The following is a 19,749-nucleotide window of genomic DNA, read 5'->3' on the forward strand; positions in this document are numbered from 1 at the left end:
GCTCATGTTGCTTTGGTTGCTCTGGCTTCATCACCCTGTGAACCAGGGAGAAGCCATGAGCAGCTGGGGATGACTCTCCTTGGTAAGAGGCCATGGATGCTTATAAATGCCTATATTAAAGCAGCAGGTTGGCTGGGAGCTTCACCGGAGTTGGGGTGCCACAACCACACCCCTCTGTGCTGCCACTAGCTGCGGGCCAGCAGTGGGCTTTTCTGGCTAAAAGGCAGTAATGTGACTACGAGTTCAGCAAAGACTCAACAGCATTTAGAAAACGCTGTATCCGTGAGGTTTCCGAGGTCCAGCAGCACGTTTATTCCTCTGCTTCGGTTTGCCCACCGCAGCCCTGACGCGAGGGAACCGCCTCCGCTCCTCCTCCCCGGGGACGCACGCCAGCCGACGGCGATTCCCGCCGCCTCGGGGCGGCTCTGAGCCTCACACCGCCTTCCTCCCTCCTCGCGTCCGCAGCCCGGCCCCGCCTGCTGCGCCGCGCTCAAGATGGCGGCCGCGCTGAGGACGCTGCTGCGGCGCGCGCGGCTCCCGACCGTCGTGTCCCCGCAGGTTCCCGCCGCCGGGAGGACGCTGACGGCGCAGCCGCTGCTGTGCGCCCGCCGCCGGCTCACGCTCGGTAAGCGCGGGGCGGCCCCGCCGCGCTGTGCCCGGGGGTGGCCCCGGTGTCCCTGCAATGTGCTGTGTGTCCCCGCAGGCGCCCCGCGGCTCGGCCCCGCCGTCACGCAGCACGCCCCGTTCTTTAAAGGCACGGCTGTTGTCAATGGGGAGTTCAAGGAGCTGACCCTGGATGACTTCAAGGGGAAGTACCTCGTGCTCTTCTTCTACCCCCTGGATTTGTGAGTGCTGGTTTGTGGCACGGGGTTGCTGTGGCCATGCAGGGCTGTCTGTGCGGGTTTGCTGCGGCACACCGGCCTATTCCTGTGCCTTTCTGTAAAAAAGCTGCCTCAAAAGCTTGCTGGGTCGTTACAGCTCACCTTTCTCTTCCCACCCAGCACCTTTGTGTGCCCCACGGAGATTGTGGCGTTTAGCAACAAAGCGAATGAATTCCACGATGTGAACTGCGAGGTGGTGGCGGTGTCCGTGGACTCCCACTTCTGCCACCTGGCCTGGATAAATACACCGCGCAAGGTATGAATGGGCGGCCCTGGGGAGCTCCCCTTCCTCACTGGTTTTCTTTCTGCAGGAGTTCCTGAGAAGAACAAACGGTTCTGCAAACGTTATGATAAATAAACCATAAGTAGGTTCTACTCAGGCTGAGATCTTCCACTGATCTTTCCGTTAATGATTTGTTTGTCAAGGTTTGCTTGTTTTCTTTTGCTCTCTTTAGTCCTGCAGGTTACATCGTGTCTTACACGTTTATCTTGATAGACAAAGCCTTAAGTATACCTCTCAGTGCCCTGAGCTGCTTGTGACAGCTATGGTTTGTGAGGGATGTCACAGAAAATGAAAGCAGTTCTGCTTCCATTCCAGAGCTGCCACTGTTAGGTACTAGTGAACAGTCACTGCTGTAATGGGGCATTGGTCATACTGAAAGCATTTCAGCAAATGAAGAGTTAATTCTGAAACACTTGAGGTATTTTGGTTTCTTCTGGGAAAGAATGTGATAGAGATAATGGGTTTTTTTCCAAGAGGAGCCTCTTTCATTTGTGCATGTAAAGATACCTGCTTTTGATAGCATAAAACATCTCAATACGTAGGTTAGCTGTAGACAGAAGTGTCACAGGAGGATGCAGTGTAATCAGTTTCTACATGTGTGGCCATGGGGAAGCAGTCCACAGTAGTGCTTATCACAATTGAACTGGTCTGCCTCCAGGTGCATGGCTTTTCCTTGATAATATAGGAGGGAGGAGAGTTTGCTTGATGTAATATGGTTTGGCTGAACCAATCAAGAGTATTTAATCTTACACATGCTTTGTTGGAGCTCTGAAATGTGACTACAAACTGCCTTCGTTGCTTTATGGGAAAGTTGTTCAGCATGCACCACTCATGCCTTGTTTTGTGCATAGCAAAACATTCTGCAGGGTGGAAGGAATTCTGTAATGGTGCAGATATGAAACTGACACCCAGAGGAGTTTGTTTCCTTTGACATCTGCCTGTGTGTGAGAGCTCCGTTGCAGGCAAGCGTTTGCAAGATCAGGGTCTAAGTGACAGATTACACAATGATTCACTGATGATGCCTGGAATAGAAAAGCTAACAAATGCCAGTCCTGTTTCAAGGATAACAGAACTTATCTCTCTTGCTGTTCCAGTGCTGTAAAAATCAAAGCGATCTTGGTTGACTCTCCAAATAGTATTTAAACTGTTCTGGGGGAGAATGCATGCACTGCATATAGAGAGCAGCAGAACTTTGACGTACCTAGTGTGTTTGCTAGAAGCCTTGTTTCATCTCTTTATGTTGTACAGGTTTCTTTTCTCTCGCCACCACATTCATCTTATTTAAGTGATCAAAATTAAACATATAATAGAAATTTTCATATATCAAGCTTCTCTCAGTGCTAGACAAGTTTTCATCTTCTAAACAAAACAGTTAAATGCTTTTTGGAGAAAAACAAACAAAAGTAAGAACCACTCCAGGTAGAGTTCATGGTATTTTGTTGTTACTGTATCTCTGAGAGCAATAAATATAGTGTCAGGGTTTATCCTAAACAGCACTTGGTAACAAAATGGGATCTTGCTCTTTTCTCTAGAGTGGTGGTTTGGGCAAAATGAATATTCCAGTTCTGTCAGACCTCACGAAACAAATCTCCCGTGATTATGGTGTTCTGCTTGAAGGACCTGGCATTGCGCTGAGGTAATGAATGATTGATGATGATGCAGTTTCCTCCAAGGGAAACTGTACAGGGATCATGTGAACGGTGGGAGATGGAACTTCTGTGGACCTACTGCTGAATTTCATCCTAGGAAAAAAGCACATACCCATTATGGCAGGGCTGAGAGTTTTCCAGACTTCTCTGAGGATACACGCAGAGAATAACTGGGGAAGGGAAAGGAGACTTGGATAGAAGAGCATTTTTCAGTTTCCATACTCTTCATAATTTTGTTTTCTTTTCATGGAAGGGGAAGAGAGTGCCTTAATTTGTGAGTGAGAAGCTTGTAGAGCTGTAGTCCTAGAGGGAGTTACAGTCAAGCCTGGTTATCCTAGAGGCTTTTTACTCCATGGGAATACCAGAAGCAAATTGGGTCCTTAAAAATAAACAGTTGTCTAGGAGTGAGTTTATTAGGGACATCGGATTCCTCATCTCTTGGCATTAAAAGGTTTATGCTGGCTATGATCCCCAGCGTAATCCTGTGTTCTTAGTGTTCAGATGTAGGCTTTTCTCTGCCATGCAGGTGTGGAAGGAAGTGTTTTGTTTGGTTTCTTTCCAAGGATGGAGTGACAGAAGTCCACAGAAGGCTGCTTAGTATTCTTATTCAATATTGGATCAGTATTGTTTGTTGTTTTAGGTTGCCCTAATCTGTGCTGTTATTTTTTCCACTTCAAGACAGAATCTTCTTTGCTAAAAAAGAAACAAATGTCTGAAGGTCTGAATCTCACCGTACTGGTTAATTTGTTCTTTAGTTTCCACAATGGCTTATACATATAGCAGAAACTAACTTAGTAGCTTAATGTAGAAGCAGCTTTTCATTCATTACCTTTTGGGTTTTAAAAAAGGAAAGGATTCTAGCTATCAGCTTAGAAATAAAAAATGAATTAAGATGTATAGGAAAGATAGAACTTCTGCTGTCTAAATCTTGGTGTATACAGCATAATTTCACAATGCCATACCAGTTCATTGGCTCTTAGTTTTTGATCACTGTACTAACATCATATCAAATGCAATATTGCTGCTCCAAAGTCTGATGAGTGCATCTAACTACCGTGCTGAAATTGTTCATTGGTTTCTTGGTTCTGAGCTTTAAATATGATTTGCATTCCTGAAATTCTCACTCAATTGCAGAGGTCTCTTCATCATTGATCCAAATGGGGTCATCAAGCATCTGAGTGTCAATGATCTCCCTGTCGGTCGCAGTGTGGAGGAGACCCTTCGCTTGGTGAAAGCATTCCAGTATGTGGAAACACATGGAGAGGTTTGCCCAGCAAACTGGACTCCAGATTCCCCTACGGTAAGAGCCTGCTAAATATCACTATTCTAAATATAGACACTTGGCATGTTCTTGCCTGTCCTGAGGGCTAAGAACTGCTGTAATATGAAGTGCTTGAATGAATCTCTTCCTGTTTTCTAATCCTGAGGCTTTCACTGATTGGACCCATTCAGTCTATTTGTATGATACTGAATGTGTGATTTCTGTGAAAGTCACTGACTTACTTTTGGAAGACAGTTTATATTTCAAATGTTTGTACTTTCTAGCAGTTGTCTATGGATTTTTACTTCTTGCCCTGTTGGATATCTAGCAGAAACAATGTCTTACACATACTACACTTTGGCAAGTGGGAGCTCATACATTTTCCAACCAAGTGCAGAAACAGAAATAATGTTTTTAATAAAGTAAATTTGTTTCTTGGATAAAATGTCAAATTCATAACTTTCATATCTCAGTTACAGCATTTGATAGTTTTTCTTTTTCTTGACAGATCAAACCAAGTCCAGAGGCTTCTAAAGAATATTTTGAGAAAGTGCACACATAAACACTCAAAAATGCAGATGAAACTTAGTTACCATATGCTGAAGACGTGAAGTGGCTGTGGTTATGGAAGAATAAAGTTCTCATATGTCCTCATGTTTTAAAATGATAATTAAACGCAGAAATACTTACTGTTTCTCTTGCCTTTTTCTAAAAACATAAGGTAAAAGTCAAGTTGTTTTCCCCTTTAGCTAGTGGACTTCATGAATTTCTGTGATCACAATGTGATAAGTGGGTGGAGAAGTTACCTTCCTCTTTGTTCTTTCACTTAAGCAAAGTGAGAAAACAAACTGGCTTTGGAAGAAAGAAAGCTTCCAAATGCCTTTCTCTAGCAAGAGCCTGAAACCATGCAGGTGGATGATGCAGAAAACAATTCTGATGCAGAGTTCTATTAAGGATTTTTTTTTTCAGGGGATGAAATGAATGTAATGCATACAAGTGTGAGGTCAATGTATGTGCAGCTTAAATCTTGTCTGTGGTCAAAATCCAGTGCAGCTCTACAGGAGCACTAGCAAGCATTACCAGCTTGTGTTTTGTTTGGGAGAAGGTTAGAAATTTGCACCCTGATACTGTTCTTTGTGGAGCTTGATAACAGTCTCCTTCATTTAAAGCCTAGTTTGCTTGAATCTGCCTCCAGAAAATGTAGAGGTCAATTGTAGATTGTAATGTTTAAAGGAACATAGCATACTATCAATAAATCCTAGCTTTGACTTGCAGTAGCTGTAATGCCTTGCTTTCTTTCTGATTTCCCCCACCTGTTGTTTCTCTATTCCGAACAGCTTGGCTCAGTTCGTTGTGTTCGGGGCCTTTATTCGCAGCTTCGTGTGTGGGGGGAGGGGGCTGCAGCCAGAACGATCACAAGCGTTGTGAGGGGAGAGGCAGCCGCCGGCAGACAGGAGGGGTGGGCAGAAGGTAAACCTAAGGGGACCAGCTGGCCAAGGTGAATTAGTCCTCCGATAGGAATCTGATGCAGCGAAGGTGGAAGGAAGGAGAAGCACGCCTAGCATCTCCCAGTGTCTGCTGGTGGAGCGGGGAAGGCCACGTTCAGGGCCTCAGAACTTCCTAACACCTTTACAGCACCAGCGTTTTAGTTCACTTTGGTATAAACCCCCAAGCACAAGTTCTCAAACCCCCATCTCCCGGACCCTACGTGAAGCTGAGCCTCCGCACAGCTTGCTAACAGCACCCCGGCAGCGCTTTCGATCGCAGCTGTGTCCGTGAAGCCCCGCGGCTGGCACGCGCCGTTCTCCGCCTGCCTGCCCCGTCAGCCTTCTTCCTTTCAACTCCGCGCATACACGCGCGGCTCCAAGCTGCGCTCGGAAGCACAACCCGCCTCGGATCGCGCAGCCCCGGCACTCGCGTTGCACGGGGCGGGGCCCGGGCGGAGCGCGCAGCGCACGGACCGTCGGCCGGCAGCGCCTTCCGGTGCCGCGGCGCCATGGACGCCAACCTGCGCTTCTGGAGGGCGGAGGGCGCGGTGAGGCGGGCGGGCGGCGGCGCGCGCGGGGCGGGCGCCCTTAATGGCGCCTCCCTAAAGCGCGCGCCCTTCAGTCTTTTTGGCAGAGGCTGCTGCTCTGGGCGGACGTCTTAGACCCTCTGCACCTCCTCAAGTCCGCGGTGAGTGCTGCGCGGCCGTTCTGCCGGGTGCGGTGCTCCGCGTGTCCTTCCTACGGGGATACGATACCGTCGGGCGACTGCTGCAGTGCGGAGCGTTTGGAGCCTTGGGTTTGGTAGCACGCTGCGTTCTCGCTGCCATCGCTCTGGTGAGGGATGGGTGCACTAGCTCGATGTCACAACTGGTACACTGTACTTTAGGCTATTGAAATCTGAGTTATTTTTTTGTTTGATTTTATGTTCTTGGTTTTTTTTTCCCTCTAATACAGGATGAAATAAAACAAGCACGGTTATTACTGGAAAACAGCGAAAAGACCCAAAGTGAGCCCACACAGAACCAGCAGGTATTTGGGAGCACAGCTGATACAAAATAGAGGTCTTTTTTTTTTTCTGTGTTAAAATAATTGATGTTAGTATAAGATCTACCTGACAAAATACTGAGATTCAGTAACAAGAAAAAGTCTTTACTGCAAAAATGTTTCCAGAATCTGGAAGGAATTTCTTTGGATGACCACTGCCTAATTTCAGTATTATCTGAATCTAATATACAAAGTGCTTACAGAGCACGTTTTGAGTCTTTGGTGTTGTGCTGTCATGCAGAGTGCAGGTTGCTTTGGTTTAGGTCTCATGAATGAGCAGAACATGGGTGGGAAACCTCCTCATAGACGTGCTGGAAGGAAGTGCTGAAGTTGCTTCACTGGAGGAGGCTTGCTTTCATTTCAGAAGGGACTCTGCTGTATTCACGTGGCATTTAGTACCCTGTGTGTCAGAGCCTGAAAGGGGCACTGAAATGTTCTGTGATTCCAGAAAAGCCAGTCTTAACAATAAGTCTTCAGGCTTTTAGCCATGTTTAAGTGATGCTATTTTCTGCTTTAAAATGCCTCCTAGCTTATTTAAAATGTACTTTCTATTCTGTCCTAGTATGTACTTGGCGTTACTAGCAGATGAGATGTGACTAAATTATATTCAGCAAAGTCTGTGGGGAGAAATTTTGGGGAAAAATAATTAAAGAAATGTGAACACATACAACACTGTATGAAAGCAAGTTATTAGAAAAAAAAATGACATAACCAATTTAGAAAGAAGGTTGTAGTCATGCTTTTCTGAAACTTGATCACTAACCTGATTCTCAAATTATTTAGACAAAAGAAGCCTTCCTGCTGAGCCTGGTAAGTTTCCTAATGATTTAGAAACCTGTTTTCTTTCTTATTTAAGTATGGAACAGGTGGTCTAATCTTTTTTTTTCCCTTTTTTTATTCTTCTAAGGCCTGTGTGCATCCTGATACAGGGAAGATAATTCCTTTTCTCTTTAGACCTCCAGGTGAGCTCCCTTCAGAGAAGCATGTAACTGAAGCATCAGCAGGGAATGGCACTTAGTAAATATCCTGTGTGATACCACACAGCAGTACTCTTCTCCACATGGGAAATAAGTGGGCTGTCACTCCTGTTAGTTGCACTCATTATTTTCTGATGACTTATTTATTCCTACGTTCTGCTTGAAAATAAACATCCTTCTATAGGATGAATATATATGAGAATATATGAATATATGAACCATGCACAGCTGTGGCAGCCTTTGTTGCCAATGTCTCAGTTTGAGTAGTCATGCAGTCTGTTGGTCCTACAGTTTCTGAGTGGCTATTGTGAGTGGAGTTCATGGGGACTCCTTTTGGCTGGTAAGCCAAGAGCAGACATTTTGGTTTCTTGAGTGAGGAATGAGAGACAAAGGTTAGAATTGGCTAAGTAAATTAGTTTGCCAAGTATATAGCGAAGATCATTATTATTTTTTTAAATGTATTTATTTTGTGAACAACTGCTTTATTGACAGCTGAAACTAGAGGGGGGGGAAGTTGGGGAAATTTTCTGCTAAAAACCATCGATTTAGACTTACAGCAGTTACTGTTGCTAAAATAAAGGTTTCTTTCTTTTTAGCTTTCCTGCCTGTAACTCTTCCATTGGTGAGTAACAGAAGTACCGGAGCACCACTTGGATTGCATTTCCCAGAGCTAGGGTCTTGAGGAAGGGAATGGGAAGTTTTAGGTTTCTCAGTTGCATTTTCTTTGAGGATGTTTCACAGCTGTAGCTTGGTGAGACCTCAAGAAAGACTGTCATTTATAACTGAAGTTCTTATTCGCTATCTCATTTGGAGAAGGAGTTGGGAAGTAACTACTAAAACGTTGATATGAGATCAGTTACATCCAGTATTTGTACAAATAAAACCTATCAGTTTTAAACAATTCTTTACTTACACCTGCAGTATCTAACTTATTCTGTAAACTTCACAGGCACAAATACCATTTTTATTTTCAGTAGAAAGTCATATCACTCAAATATTTTTTGCACAGTGTTTTAATCACTGTGCATCTGTGCTTTATGTTGGGTAGACCAAGTGAATATGTCACATCTGTTTCAAGAAAGTGTGTTAGCCTAAAATCAAGGTAAATGGCTTCTGGTACTGACTGGAGGCTTTGGCACTGCCACAAATGGCAACACAGCAGTTCACTTCGTGCTCCACTCAACCATTGCTCACCAAAAACTCCTAGATCCATCAATCTAATTTTCTTGTGTGGATTTTCTCTTAGGTCATTTCTTCGTCGCTTCAGCTGCAGGCAAAACAGATTTTCTTATGTCAGGTAATTGCCTCTTTCTACTTTTACAAGTCTTCTTGTCTCTGTTCCAAATTCATTTTTGCTTATAATCTCCCTGCAGTTTGCATTTCACGCGTATACCACAGGATTCACCCTATTAAATGGAAATGGTACCGCAAAGGATAAAGTATGTATTTATTATTATTTTTGGAATCATCTTCATTGTACCAGACCATTTTGAATGTGATTTACAAGTGTACTTATGTAGTAATGTTTCTTCTGTCTTTAGGAGAACTCAATTGAGCAAAAACAAATCTTCCTTGGCCTGGGAGCCGTTTCCTATGCAGCACTTCTAGGTGTATGTATTTGTTTGATCTTTTGTTTCCTGATAATCTCTCCTGAGAAGGAGTAGGCCCTGAGATAACCACACTGCCACGATCCTTCATAATTGTGCTGTAATGCACAAATTACTCTGTGTACACAAATGCAGCAGGTGTCCTGTTTGGGCAATAGGGCAGAATGTGTCACAGGGGCTATGAGTCACAGGTAATTGTTCTCCTTGTTCTGTCTCTGTTCATACTACTGTCCTTTAATTAAAATTATACAATAAAAAGTACTAAACACTGTTACAGATGTTCTTATAGAAAAGTGTGGTCACAAAAACCTTTAGTAACTAGAGAGCATATCTCTTTTGTTGAAATATCAAATCACATCATTTGTGTAGTTTTATAGGCAGTATCTAAGTAGAAAGATTCAGAATTATTTTCCTAGGCTGTTGCACCTTCTTTCTAATAGAAGGTGTCTGTTTCCTCCCAATGCCTTAGGCTTTTCCTTTTATCTTCATGGACCGATACAAGCTGAAGAGTCCAATAACACAACTAATTGTCAAAAGACTTCTACCTGCTCCTCTTTTTGGTGAGTAAAAGCAAACTGTACGTTATGTAGCAGATCTGAAGGCTGTCTGCCTCAGTCTGACAGTGGGATTTTCTTGCCCCTGCATGCATGTGGTCATACTGTTTATTACCCCCCTTATTCTTATCCTACTGCCTTTGCTAGTTACTGTCTTTTCTGTGTGAGTTAACACTCACTGGTCAGTGCAGCGACTTTTATTTGATGCTTGCTGATTGTCAGGTCTAGAACTGTAGAGCAATTTTCTGACTTGCATGTGTGACTGTACAGTTAACAGAATGAATAATGCCAGATAGTATTGAGCTGAGCTATTTTATAGATGGTATAGCTAGAAAGATTATCATGATGGAAAGAGACAATCAACATAAAGGAAAATGCTCACTCCTGTCCTAGGCTCACAGTAGGAAACTCCAAAGGAGTGATCTCCAGAAAGAGGTCTTTTCCCAGTGTGGTGGTCAGCCCTTAGATGGGGTCTGGGAGGGGTGGAGTCTGACTCCACTTCAGCTGACACGGTGCTTTGCCTTCACCTGTGCTCCTGCAGCTGACTCAGTGCTCTCCTCAGGTGATCCAGCAGTGGTTCAAGCCCTGATTCAACAGTTCCCATACAGTGACATACAACTATTCCTGTAAAGCAATACAGAGATGTAGTTGACTTAATCCCTGTATGTATATATTTATACCAGACATTATCCCTGAATCCATCAGGACTGCCAGAAGGGGTGAGTGCAGTAGCACTGGAGCTGGCTGGTGTGTTGTGGCACATAGGTGACACCAGAGTGCAGCACAGCTCCAGCTGTGTGCTGGCATCATTTCTTACTCAGGCTGGGGCTGCTGCTGGCTGTGTAACTGCTGACAGCATAGAGTTATTGCACCAGAATATTATTAATCTTGTAAGGTAATGGCACTCATTTTAACAGATCTTAAAACGTGCTTCCATTTCCTTAAATGTAGAGAGAAATCTGAGGGTTTTTTGTTAGTCCAGCATTTGAAAAGTGCCATGTTTTACACTGATGTCCTTACTGAACAGCTGTGCCAAAAATTAATAAAGAGAGAAATATTCAATTTCAAACAAGGTCAGTTTACAGACTTTGTCCTGTTATGTCTAGAAGAGAAGAGAAAACTGTGTAGGTTGCTAGATCCTATTTGGTATGGCCTTTCTAAGTCACTGTGTTTGCAGTGACTGACTGTGGCATGTTTTCAGACATCTTGTAGTGCTGGATCTGGAGGAGACCAAAAGACTCTCATGTAGGATCCAGCTGAAGCTCTGCCAGATGTGACTGAGGCACACAGTGACATAATGTAACATAGTAGAGCCAGTGTTTCACTAGCACCTTCCCTTCCAAGACAGGAATGCAGTTTTTACCTCAAGTCTTTTTTTCTGTAGGGTCTTCTTTTCCATGCTGTTTTTTGTGCTGACCAGTACAAACCCTATCCACAACAAAATTCCCCGCCCTTTCTCTTAAGAACAGAATATTTCTGCTTTGAGCTGCCTTGTGGAAATTAATGGATCATTGTCCATAATGACAAAGCACCTTCTGGGAATGGTGCCTTTAAAACTTTTTCTCAGGCTTCTGAAACAAGAATTAAGATCTTAGTTAGATTTTATGGGGTGGTCTCTTCCTAAGCAGCCAGGTTATTAATATGTGAACTGTTGAGCTAGAAATATGAAATGTATGCAATTATGGATGTAGTTATCAAGATAGCCTCACTGCATCTTTTAAAGCAAAATCCTTTTTAATTCTGCAGGCTTGATGAGTGCTTTTACTGTGCTAGCAGTGAGAAGCCCAGAATTTGAGAATGGAATTGAAGTGATGGACAGGAATGGCAAGGTTTTAGGAGTGTCACAGAAGGCTGGTGAGAAGGTAGGCAAGGTGTGGGAGGTCTCTCTTGTCTTGCCTTTCATTTCCTGCTGAGAGCTAAACATTATGGTGGGAGTAAATGCAGTTTGCTGTGCTGAACTGAGGAATCCCACATCAGGTACTGAATCTTGGGCTGGATCTCTGGATCCAGTGTGGCATCTGTCTTGTGCCCCCAGGGGTTGGTTGGCAGCTTCCCCATGCCAATATACCAAGCACCAGAGTTAAACCACAAGAACACTAGCACAGGCTTTTCTGCTTTCCACATCGCCTCAGAAGGAGGGAAGACTCCTCAAGTTTCTCCTTCTGATAGGACACCTCAGGGAAAAGCCCTTTATTGTAAATAGTACATGCAAATAGTACATGCATCTTCTGAAGCAGAAATATTGTTTAAAGGCTCTGTCTCCCAAAGGGTAATTTCTTGATCTGCAACGTGATGATGCATTTTATTCTTGAGCTCCTGTTACTGACCATGCTGACTCTATATTTGCTCCCTGCCTTGCTCAACAACATCCACAGAAGCTAAACAAGGAGTCATACTTTGTGTTGTCAGTGATCTTCCTTTTCTATGCTGCTGCATTAGAGGGAAGGAAAAAGCTGGGCGAGCATAAGGATCTGTGAAGAGCTAGAGAGAATATTTCACTCAAGCCAGTGTGTCCAGAAAGTATGACCAGTCAGAAAGAGCTCAGCACAACTTAAAAAATAGCAGATCTGAATTGGAAAACTCAGTACAGCATTGTTAAGGAGTGTCTTAGTCACATATGGAGTATTTCCCACTCCCATGTAGGAGTTTAGTTTCCATTCAAGAAAAAACTCTAACAAATGGTCTTTATCCTTTACTTCCCTGTTGCTTGAAATTGCAGAGTACTAGGCAAAAACTGCTTACAAACATGTGGTATTTTAGGCCATAGAGAGCACTGCTTTAATAACTTTTTTTGTTGCCCTTCCTGAAGGCTGTTAAAGAAACAGCATTGTCAAGAGGAATCTTGTTTGGGACAACATTCTTCCTGCCAGCTGTGCTTATGTACTTTGTGGAAAGGTAAGAGGTACTGCAAAAGAGCTGGGGGTGCTTGGTCAGTGTGTGTTCTGATGTTCAGTTTGGCTGTTATTGCTTGCTCACATTTTTTCGTTCTGGGATGCTAATTGCCTTGGAGGACTAGCTGGGAGGTTCTGTTCAGACAGCAATTCATTTAGGTAAATCAGTGAGCCTTATTATGTCAGCATCCCTGTTTTGATGGTTTGCAGGAGTTGGCTGTATCCATGAGCACATCCTTTGTTCTCCCATTTGTTTGTGCTGTGTCCCAGCACCTCGGATCCACAGCTGTGGCTGGAGCTGCAGTGTCTGGTGTCAAGGCTGTTCTCTGCACATAGCTTAGATTTGACATTTCTAAAGAGATAAAAACTTGATTTTTCAGCTAAAAACTAGACCCCAAGTTGCAAATAGCCATCCATACACTATAAAACATTTTTGTTGTTTTGCAATACATAGAATCTTTATTCATAAGAATAATTCATTGTATGCATTATCGGAGGGTTTTTAGCCTGCCTTGAACTTTTGACAGGAGTTGTCTGTGCTGTGTAAAACTGCAGGTGACTTTGCATTGCCTAAATTAACTCCCTGGCCCCTGTGTTAAGTTAATGGACTTCTATTATCCGAAGACATAAATAAAATATATATATATATATATACTGAGTAACAATGTAGTACAAGGCAAGGTAAGATTGCCAGAAGGAAATACATCTGAAAGGAATGAGGATATTCCAAGGAAAACCTTCACCAAAGTACTGAAATGCTTTAAGACATAAATGCACCTTCTCTTATTTTGTCATTTTGATCTTGCTGCTTATTTCCTTAATCTTATATTGTTACTGAGGGCCTGCAAAATGCTGCATTTGAATACAAAGGAAAGGGAAAGAACAGGAAGTTAGGAATAAGAACATAAAGATATAATCCTTATTTCTTAAGATGTCTCACTGTCAGGTTATTTTTCAAGGCCAAAGAGTTATATTCATCTTTTCACTGTCTTTGACAGAAGGAAAACTGCAAGAACTCCACGTGCTTTGGCTTCAATGAATTTGCTTCTGATTACAACAGTACTGGCAGGAATGTTACCAGCTTCATTAGGCATTTTCCCACAGTGTGGTGAAGTAAGTCATTTCAAATAAATTGGTTCAGGATTATTGTTATACCACATGCTCACTTTGCTGTTCCAGCCAGTGGTCTTAAGGCCACGTAACAAAAATCAGTAGGGTTTAAATTGTTAGTGCATCTCAAAGGGGGCAGCAGAGAGGCTGCCCACGTATTACACAGGGGCTTACGGGACTCGATGTGCCAAGGTTGCATTGTATGTCTTACTTACATGTATGTATCACTTACATTTCATCTGAAAAGTGTAAATATATCAGAATTGCAGAACAATCTGAAGCAAGCAAGGCCAGGAAAGCTGTCTTGCAGATTACACCCAAGGCTCTCCCAGCACTGTTTTTAATCCAGCTGGAGATAGCAAGGGGTGAGATGATAATCTTTGTTTTCAGTAAAAGTCAGCATAAGCTCATCAGAGAAGTAAATCAGCTCAGGTAATGTCCCTTCAGCCTGCCTTACTGAACTGAGAACAGGTTACGCTTCATGGAGGAACCTGCTGTCAGGCTTTAAAGGAAGGAAACCAACCCTTGGAACCTTGGGGGTTGGAAAAGGCCAAATGAGAGAAGAGCTTGGCTTTCCTTCCTGAGTTTCCTCTCCCTTAAAGCACTGTGTGAATATTCTCAGACAATCGCAGACAGGACTCTTACCATTTCTGGTGTTTTTTTCCTGAGCCTAAAAATGCTGGCATCGCATTATTTCTGGGGATTTCTTAATTTGTTGCAGCAACAAGGGTAAACCAGATGTGAGGAGATTTATGAGAAATTACATGCTGGAAATATGGCTGGTTGTTTCTCCTTGAGTATCCTAGTTGCTCAGCCCTTGATGGAAGATCTCCTGAGTGAGCCACCCAAACACAGTTAGCAAAGACAATCTGTTTAGATTGAGGGACTACATCTAGCTTTAAATAAAATGCATTTCCTCTTTTATGTTTGTGTATCTGGAAATGTCAGAGAAGAAGAAAAGAACACCCCACAAAACTAACAGAAAGCCCCATGAGCCCCAAAACAAAGAAACCCAGATTCCATTTTAGTCTTGCTTCTGCATTCAGTGCTCTGGCTAGTGCAAAGCTCAGTACAGTACTGAGGACTTACCAGGATGTGATGGTGCTCATTCTGTTTTCTGTGTATTTCAGATAAAACGTGAAGACCTTGAGGCAGACATTCTGTCATCTACAGAAGAAACAGTATTATTCTACAATAAAGGAATTTAGAGATTGGCTTCAGCAACTTCTAAATGTGGGCTCTGGTTAAAGTCAGTTCTGAATGCCTCAGCAAATCAGTCATGAATTTATGGTGGCACACGGTGCAGGTTTGGTGTATGATGCTGTGGTGTATAAATGAGCAGACTTCACAGAATGGTTTTGCAAGCCCTACCCCACAGACAGGTATGTACACATAATGCTGTAAACATTATTTGTACAACAGAACATTGTTCTAGCACAGCATTCAACTCAGTCTGTGTCTTGTATGCTTCTTCATGTGATTGATTTCTTTAATTAAAGACTGATTAATAAAATTTTATATTAAATACTTGACTGCTGTTGCTGCAGCTTTTGACACGCTGCTTTCCAGGGGCACCTTTGTAAATGGATTCCTAGCTGTAGTCCTTTAGGGAAAGTCAGGCTGGTTCTTCACAGGAAGATTTCTTTTTGCATTTCATTGTATTTAAGAATGCTCACTTCAAGCAATGAGATGTGAGTTAGCCCTTAAAGTGATACTAGACAAGGCACCCTGACAGCAATATCCCTCTGGTTATTAAGTTAAGAACTGTTCAAGAGCTTTAGAATTGGGTTTTTTTTCTACTGAAGCCCAGGGGAGGGGCTGTGGTGTCTGACTTAACAGCAAACAACTAGGAACCTCCACTTCTGCCGGTTGACTGTTGATCCAAACTAAAAAGCTCTTTTGAGATGTAGCATATGGATTACTAGCCTCATGATCTCTGCAACAAGAGCAGATGTTAGTGAACAGAGCTGACAACCCTGGATATAAAAACAGGTGGAATTATACATCCAAGTGGACATGTGAAAAGCAGTGAGCTTGGCAGAGGGCTAATCTGCCTTCACGGCTGGGCTGTGAGATGACCACTGACCCTTGGAGTAGAATTCAAGGATAGCAGCAGACAGACTCATGGAAACTTGAGCTCAGTTATCTATGAGGCAAACAAAGTCTCAGAAATGGGCAATGAGTTATTAGGGAAAACCTCAAGAAAGGCAAGCCTCGCTTAAAAACAACCTAAAACCCTGCTATTTAAGTTTCAGAACTCCACTAAATAAAGTCACTGGAACTCACATTTAATGAAGAGCCACATGCTATTGTTCTAAGTGTGTAACTGAACTTTGTAATTTTTATCAAAGGGGATTATGCATATTAAGTGCTCATAGGAATCTAAGAGGAAAACACATTTCCATGAAAATGAAATCCATTCAGGATTAACTTAATGGAAATTAGACTAAAATGATACCAAAAAGAGTTCAGAAGGGGTAACTAGTTTGCTTGCCTGCTTTTGCTTTCCTGTTGTGTCTGCTGCTGGTGGCCACTGGGTAAGACATTCCTCTGAAAAGACCTTTGCTCTGACACAGTGCAGGTGCTGTTACATGGTTTGATGTCCTGACTCAAAAACTCTTCTCCTGGAGAACAGAATAAATGTCCACAACTGGTAGGAGACGCCGTGGTTGTGATAACCATGGGTGGGGCCATAGCAGAAAAGGCTTTAAGATCATAGAAGCTGTAATTTAAGGCAATCCTAAGGCTCTGCATGACAAGGGTAAGTTATGTATTAAGTAATGTAAAATTATCTCTTAAAGTGATTATTACAAGTAACACCTTCTAAGTTGGTCATAATTTAACTTCCTTAGAGTGCAATGAATGAGTCACTACTGTCCTCTTGCTCAGGGATTATATTTTTTTTTCTTGGTGTGAGGAAACCAATGGATTCCCACTTTACTTAGTCCCTACTGGAAGACAGCAGCACAGAGCAAAGTAAGGAAAAATAGCAGTCCTGGTTTCTTGCAGGAAAACAGTTACTGCTGTGGTTTTGACATAAAACAAAAGCAGGAAGTAGGGTTTTGAGTTCAGCTTTTAGTGCAAATTCTGCCTTTTGAGCCTTCCTCTCTCAGCTGCAGTGAAAAGTCAGGCAAGGAAACAGACTGGAGTAAGAGCACATACTAGGGACCTGAAACTTCAGGGGAGCACACTGTAAAGCTGTTCCAGGAATGTGGTATTGGTACAGTCTGTAAGTTAACAAAGCAAAGAGATGATAAATGTTCATTTACACCTACTGCCTCAGAAATCCCATGAACCCCAAATCCCAAATCCCTTATATTTATGCTTCTGAGTGTAGCACTTGCCTTGTGGGTCATGCTTTTAGGTACATAAAAGCCCATTGGGTCAAGCACACAACAGCAGCTGCACTGGGTCTGGCCAGAGGTCACCACTAACAGCAGCCAAAGGAACATGCAAAAAGATCACATCAGATTCAGCTCTCCCAAGCTGGGAGGACACTAAGGGAAAGGCCTGCCCTGTTCCTTTTCCTTGCATACCACCTCTTGGCCATGGGATATTACACAGAGGCTTAGGAGGAGCAGGCTTACAGCCCAGCTTGCCTCCCACAAGCAATGATGTGTTGGTCTCCTTCAATATCTTTAATTAGTACAGCTACTATCCTACAGTTAAATTCTTTAAAATCCCATTTCTCTATTAATCCTATTTCAATAAGATAGTGAAGGCAAACCCAGAGGGAGTCTCATACTGTTGGTAAACATTAATTGGTATCACAATGAAAACACACTTAAAAACAAAGAACATAAGGCTGGCTAAAGTAAACGTTAGCTCTATGAAGCAAAGCAAAACAACCCACAGTAGAGCAAAGCCTACAAATGTGAGGATAACATTTGTCAACGGAGTTGTCATGGTAACTAGACAAGCTATAAATTCTCTGGCACCCCACTTGGATGTTTTAGGCAAACTGATGCCATTACATCTCTGTGAGTAAGGTTTATGGAATAAGTCTGGTAAGAATGTCTGCTATTACAGCTGCCCATTTTCAAACTGCACCAGCTTCTTACTGTATGCTCAAGCTGCAGTTTGCTGTATTAAACACAACTCTCTTGGGGTTGCTAGACACGTTTACTCCTTCCCTCATTCTCAGAAACATTTCTGTTTCCCTGATCAGAACTTTCTGGAAGATAATTCTGGAAGATAAAGGCAAGCACCTGACATTTAGATTGGTGGCCTGGGTGAGTCAGCTGCTTCCCAAATCAAGGTAGGGAAAGCATGTTGCTGACAAGGCCCTGGCTTCCTTCATCTTGAAACGAAGTCATGATGAGACTGGAATTAAAACCAGCTGTCCCAGACACCTGGTAATCCAAGGGGCAAGCAGGGGACCAAAACGGGACAAGCAGCAGGCATTATGTTTGAAGGACTGAAAAGCAGAGCCAGCTCCCACAGGAAGACCTTCACCTTTGTAACTCGGATTAAAAACATACCAGCACAAGACAAGTCTGCCTCCTGCTTTCAGCACTGCCTGCTGTCTTAAGTGGTAATGTATCAGCAGTGCAACCAGTTTCAGGTGTGCTAAATTACAATAGATTGAAGCTTTCGGCTTCAAGGAAAACAGGAGCCTCAGCACAATATGCTGGCAGTTCCCCACCTGCCCAGCTGGTCATCTTGAAGTGCAGGAATACATAATGAGGCTTCAGTACCATTTTAAAGTAGCTTCAAATAAATAAAATAAATGAAACGTCAGCCACTCCTATGTTCAGAAATACTGAGATCAAAGCGTTTCCTCTGTTGGAGCTGGTGTCCTTGTGGTTATCCTACAAGCCTGTAACATGGCTGCCACACTGCTTTTCCCTGTAGGCCACAGAGGAGGAAGGAAAGAAGTAGGTGAGGAGGGAATCCTGCACTGCTCTGTAGCTGCTTCCTAGCAGGAACACCACACGCTGCACAGTGTGGCTCAGAAAAGCAGTGTCCCCATCTTTGGATTCTCCCCAGAGATTCTAAAGACATCCTGCATTGCTCCTCCTCGGGTTACTCAGCAGTGCACTGCTCTCGTTCAGAACATTCCTCCTGACATTTGCCTGCAGAAGGAAGAGGGAAACCGGTTTATCCCAGGAACCAAAACCACAAGGATGAGAGCATTAGAAATGACACACATTTCACCTTGAAGGACTAATTTAATTAGCAAAACTGCAACCAGAAGGATTGGTTGTTAATCCTGCTCCCCTTTGTAAGCTTCTGGCTTTGTTCCCCATTTACCTTTGTTTCTGCAAATGCAGTGGAGATCTGATGAGATTTTACAGTATGGAAATCACAAGGGCAATGGCTAAGGCAGGGAGTTTCTTTTCTCCCCCCTCACCTGAGGAAGGAACCGTACACTGCAGTTTCCAGGAATCAGAACACCTTGCTTTCAGCCAAGCACTGCACACCTCTGGGAGGCACAGCTCTCAGCACATCAGCAGGAACCAGCACTCACTGTTTCACACTGATCCAAGAACAGAAAGGCAGCGAGACAAGGAGGTCTGAACAAAAAATCTCATTTTGCAGTCTCTGCTTCCAGGAGGAGGAAGTTAAATAGTCATCTGACTGTCCCCAACCAACACCAGCACACCCCAAGGCCTCAGCTGGTGTGCATCCTGGGGAGAGGGAAGTGCAGAATAAGCTGAAACATCTCCCTGACCTTCCACACTGTTGTTTTATTTTAACGTGCTCCCAAGAGGAAACAATTGTTAGAAAATCTAAGCAGAACAGGACTGTTCTCTCAAAGCACTGAAGCTGAGGGAGGCCAATACTCCCCCCCCCCCCCCCCCCCGTGTTAATGAGACAATCAACAGAAGAGAAAACTGTTTGAACTTGCAGCAGTAGTGCATTTTCCTCCCAGGTAGCAGCCTCATTTCCAACCACAGCATTGCATAACCAAGAGCTACAGCTTGTGACTACTCAGGAAGAAATTCATGTAAATTAAAGGCTAGGCTAGTCAGGACTTTTTTTTTTTTAATAGGCATAAGCAT

At 43.4% G+C, this 19,749-nt stretch overlaps 2 protein-coding genes across 2 annotated transcripts; both read left to right on the forward strand.

The window, feature by feature from the left end:
- The first annotated feature begins 460 nt into the window (after positions 1 to 460).
- Positions 461 to 4,717, forward strand: PRDX3 (peroxiredoxin 3). Its single transcript, XM_065746131.1, has 6 exons — positions 461 to 625; positions 704 to 845; positions 1,002 to 1,137; positions 2,697 to 2,800; positions 3,948 to 4,113; positions 4,583 to 4,717. The coding sequence occupies exons 1-6, from the start codon at positions 496 to 498 to the stop codon at positions 4,634 to 4,636; spliced, it is 732 nt and encodes a 243-aa protein (XP_065602203.1). The 5' UTR covers positions 461 to 495; the 3' UTR covers positions 4,637 to 4,717.
- Positions 4,718 to 6,053: 1,336 nt separating this feature from the next.
- On the forward strand, positions 6,054 to 14,964 carry SFXN4 (sideroflexin 4). The gene is made up of 14 exons (XM_065746416.1): positions 6,054 to 6,109; positions 6,184 to 6,249; positions 6,516 to 6,590; positions 7,389 to 7,415; positions 7,513 to 7,567; positions 8,179 to 8,204; positions 8,829 to 8,879; positions 8,956 to 9,021; positions 9,124 to 9,192; positions 9,659 to 9,749; positions 11,490 to 11,605; positions 12,553 to 12,638; positions 13,633 to 13,747; positions 14,875 to 14,964. Exons 1-14 carry the CDS (start codon positions 6,071 to 6,073, stop codon positions 14,950 to 14,952), a joined length of 960 nt encoding a protein of 319 aa, XP_065602488.1. The 5' UTR covers positions 6,054 to 6,070; the 3' UTR covers positions 14,953 to 14,964.
- Positions 14,965 to 19,749: the final 4,785 nt, after the last annotated feature.

This window comes from Cyrtonyx montezumae, unplaced genomic scaffold (genome assembly GCF_038088225.1).
Source record: "Cyrtonyx montezumae isolate F1298 unplaced genomic scaffold, pur_monq_1.0 scaffold_4, whole genome shotgun sequence".
NCBI lineage: Eukaryota > Metazoa > Chordata > Aves > Galliformes > Odontophoridae > Cyrtonyx > Cyrtonyx montezumae.

Bases quoted from the DNA above. Each gene is read 5' to 3' on its own strand.
- PRDX3 (XM_065746131.1), top strand. From the start codon at position 496: ATGGCGGCCGCGCTGAGGACGCTGCTGCGGCGCGCGCGGCTCCCGACC. The intron at 626-703 runs GTAAGCGCGGGG...GTGTCCCCGCAG, and splicing joins CCGCCGCCGGCTCACGCTCG to GCGCCCCGCGGCTCGGCCCC. The intron at 846-1,001 runs GTGAGTGCTGGT...CTTCCCACCCAG, and splicing joins TTCTTCTACCCCCTGGATTT to CACCTTTGTGTGCCCCACGG.
- SFXN4 (XM_065746416.1), top strand. From the start codon at position 6,071: ATGGACGCCAACCTGCGCTTCTGGAGGGCGGAGGGCGCG. The intron at 7,416-7,512 runs GTAAGTTTCCTA...TATTCTTCTAAG, and splicing joins AAGCCTTCCTGCTGAGCCTG to GCCTGTGTGCATCCTGATAC. The intron at 13,748-14,874 runs GTAAGTCATTTC...TGTGTATTTCAG, and splicing joins TTTTCCCACAGTGTGGTGAA to ATAAAACGTGAAGACCTTGA.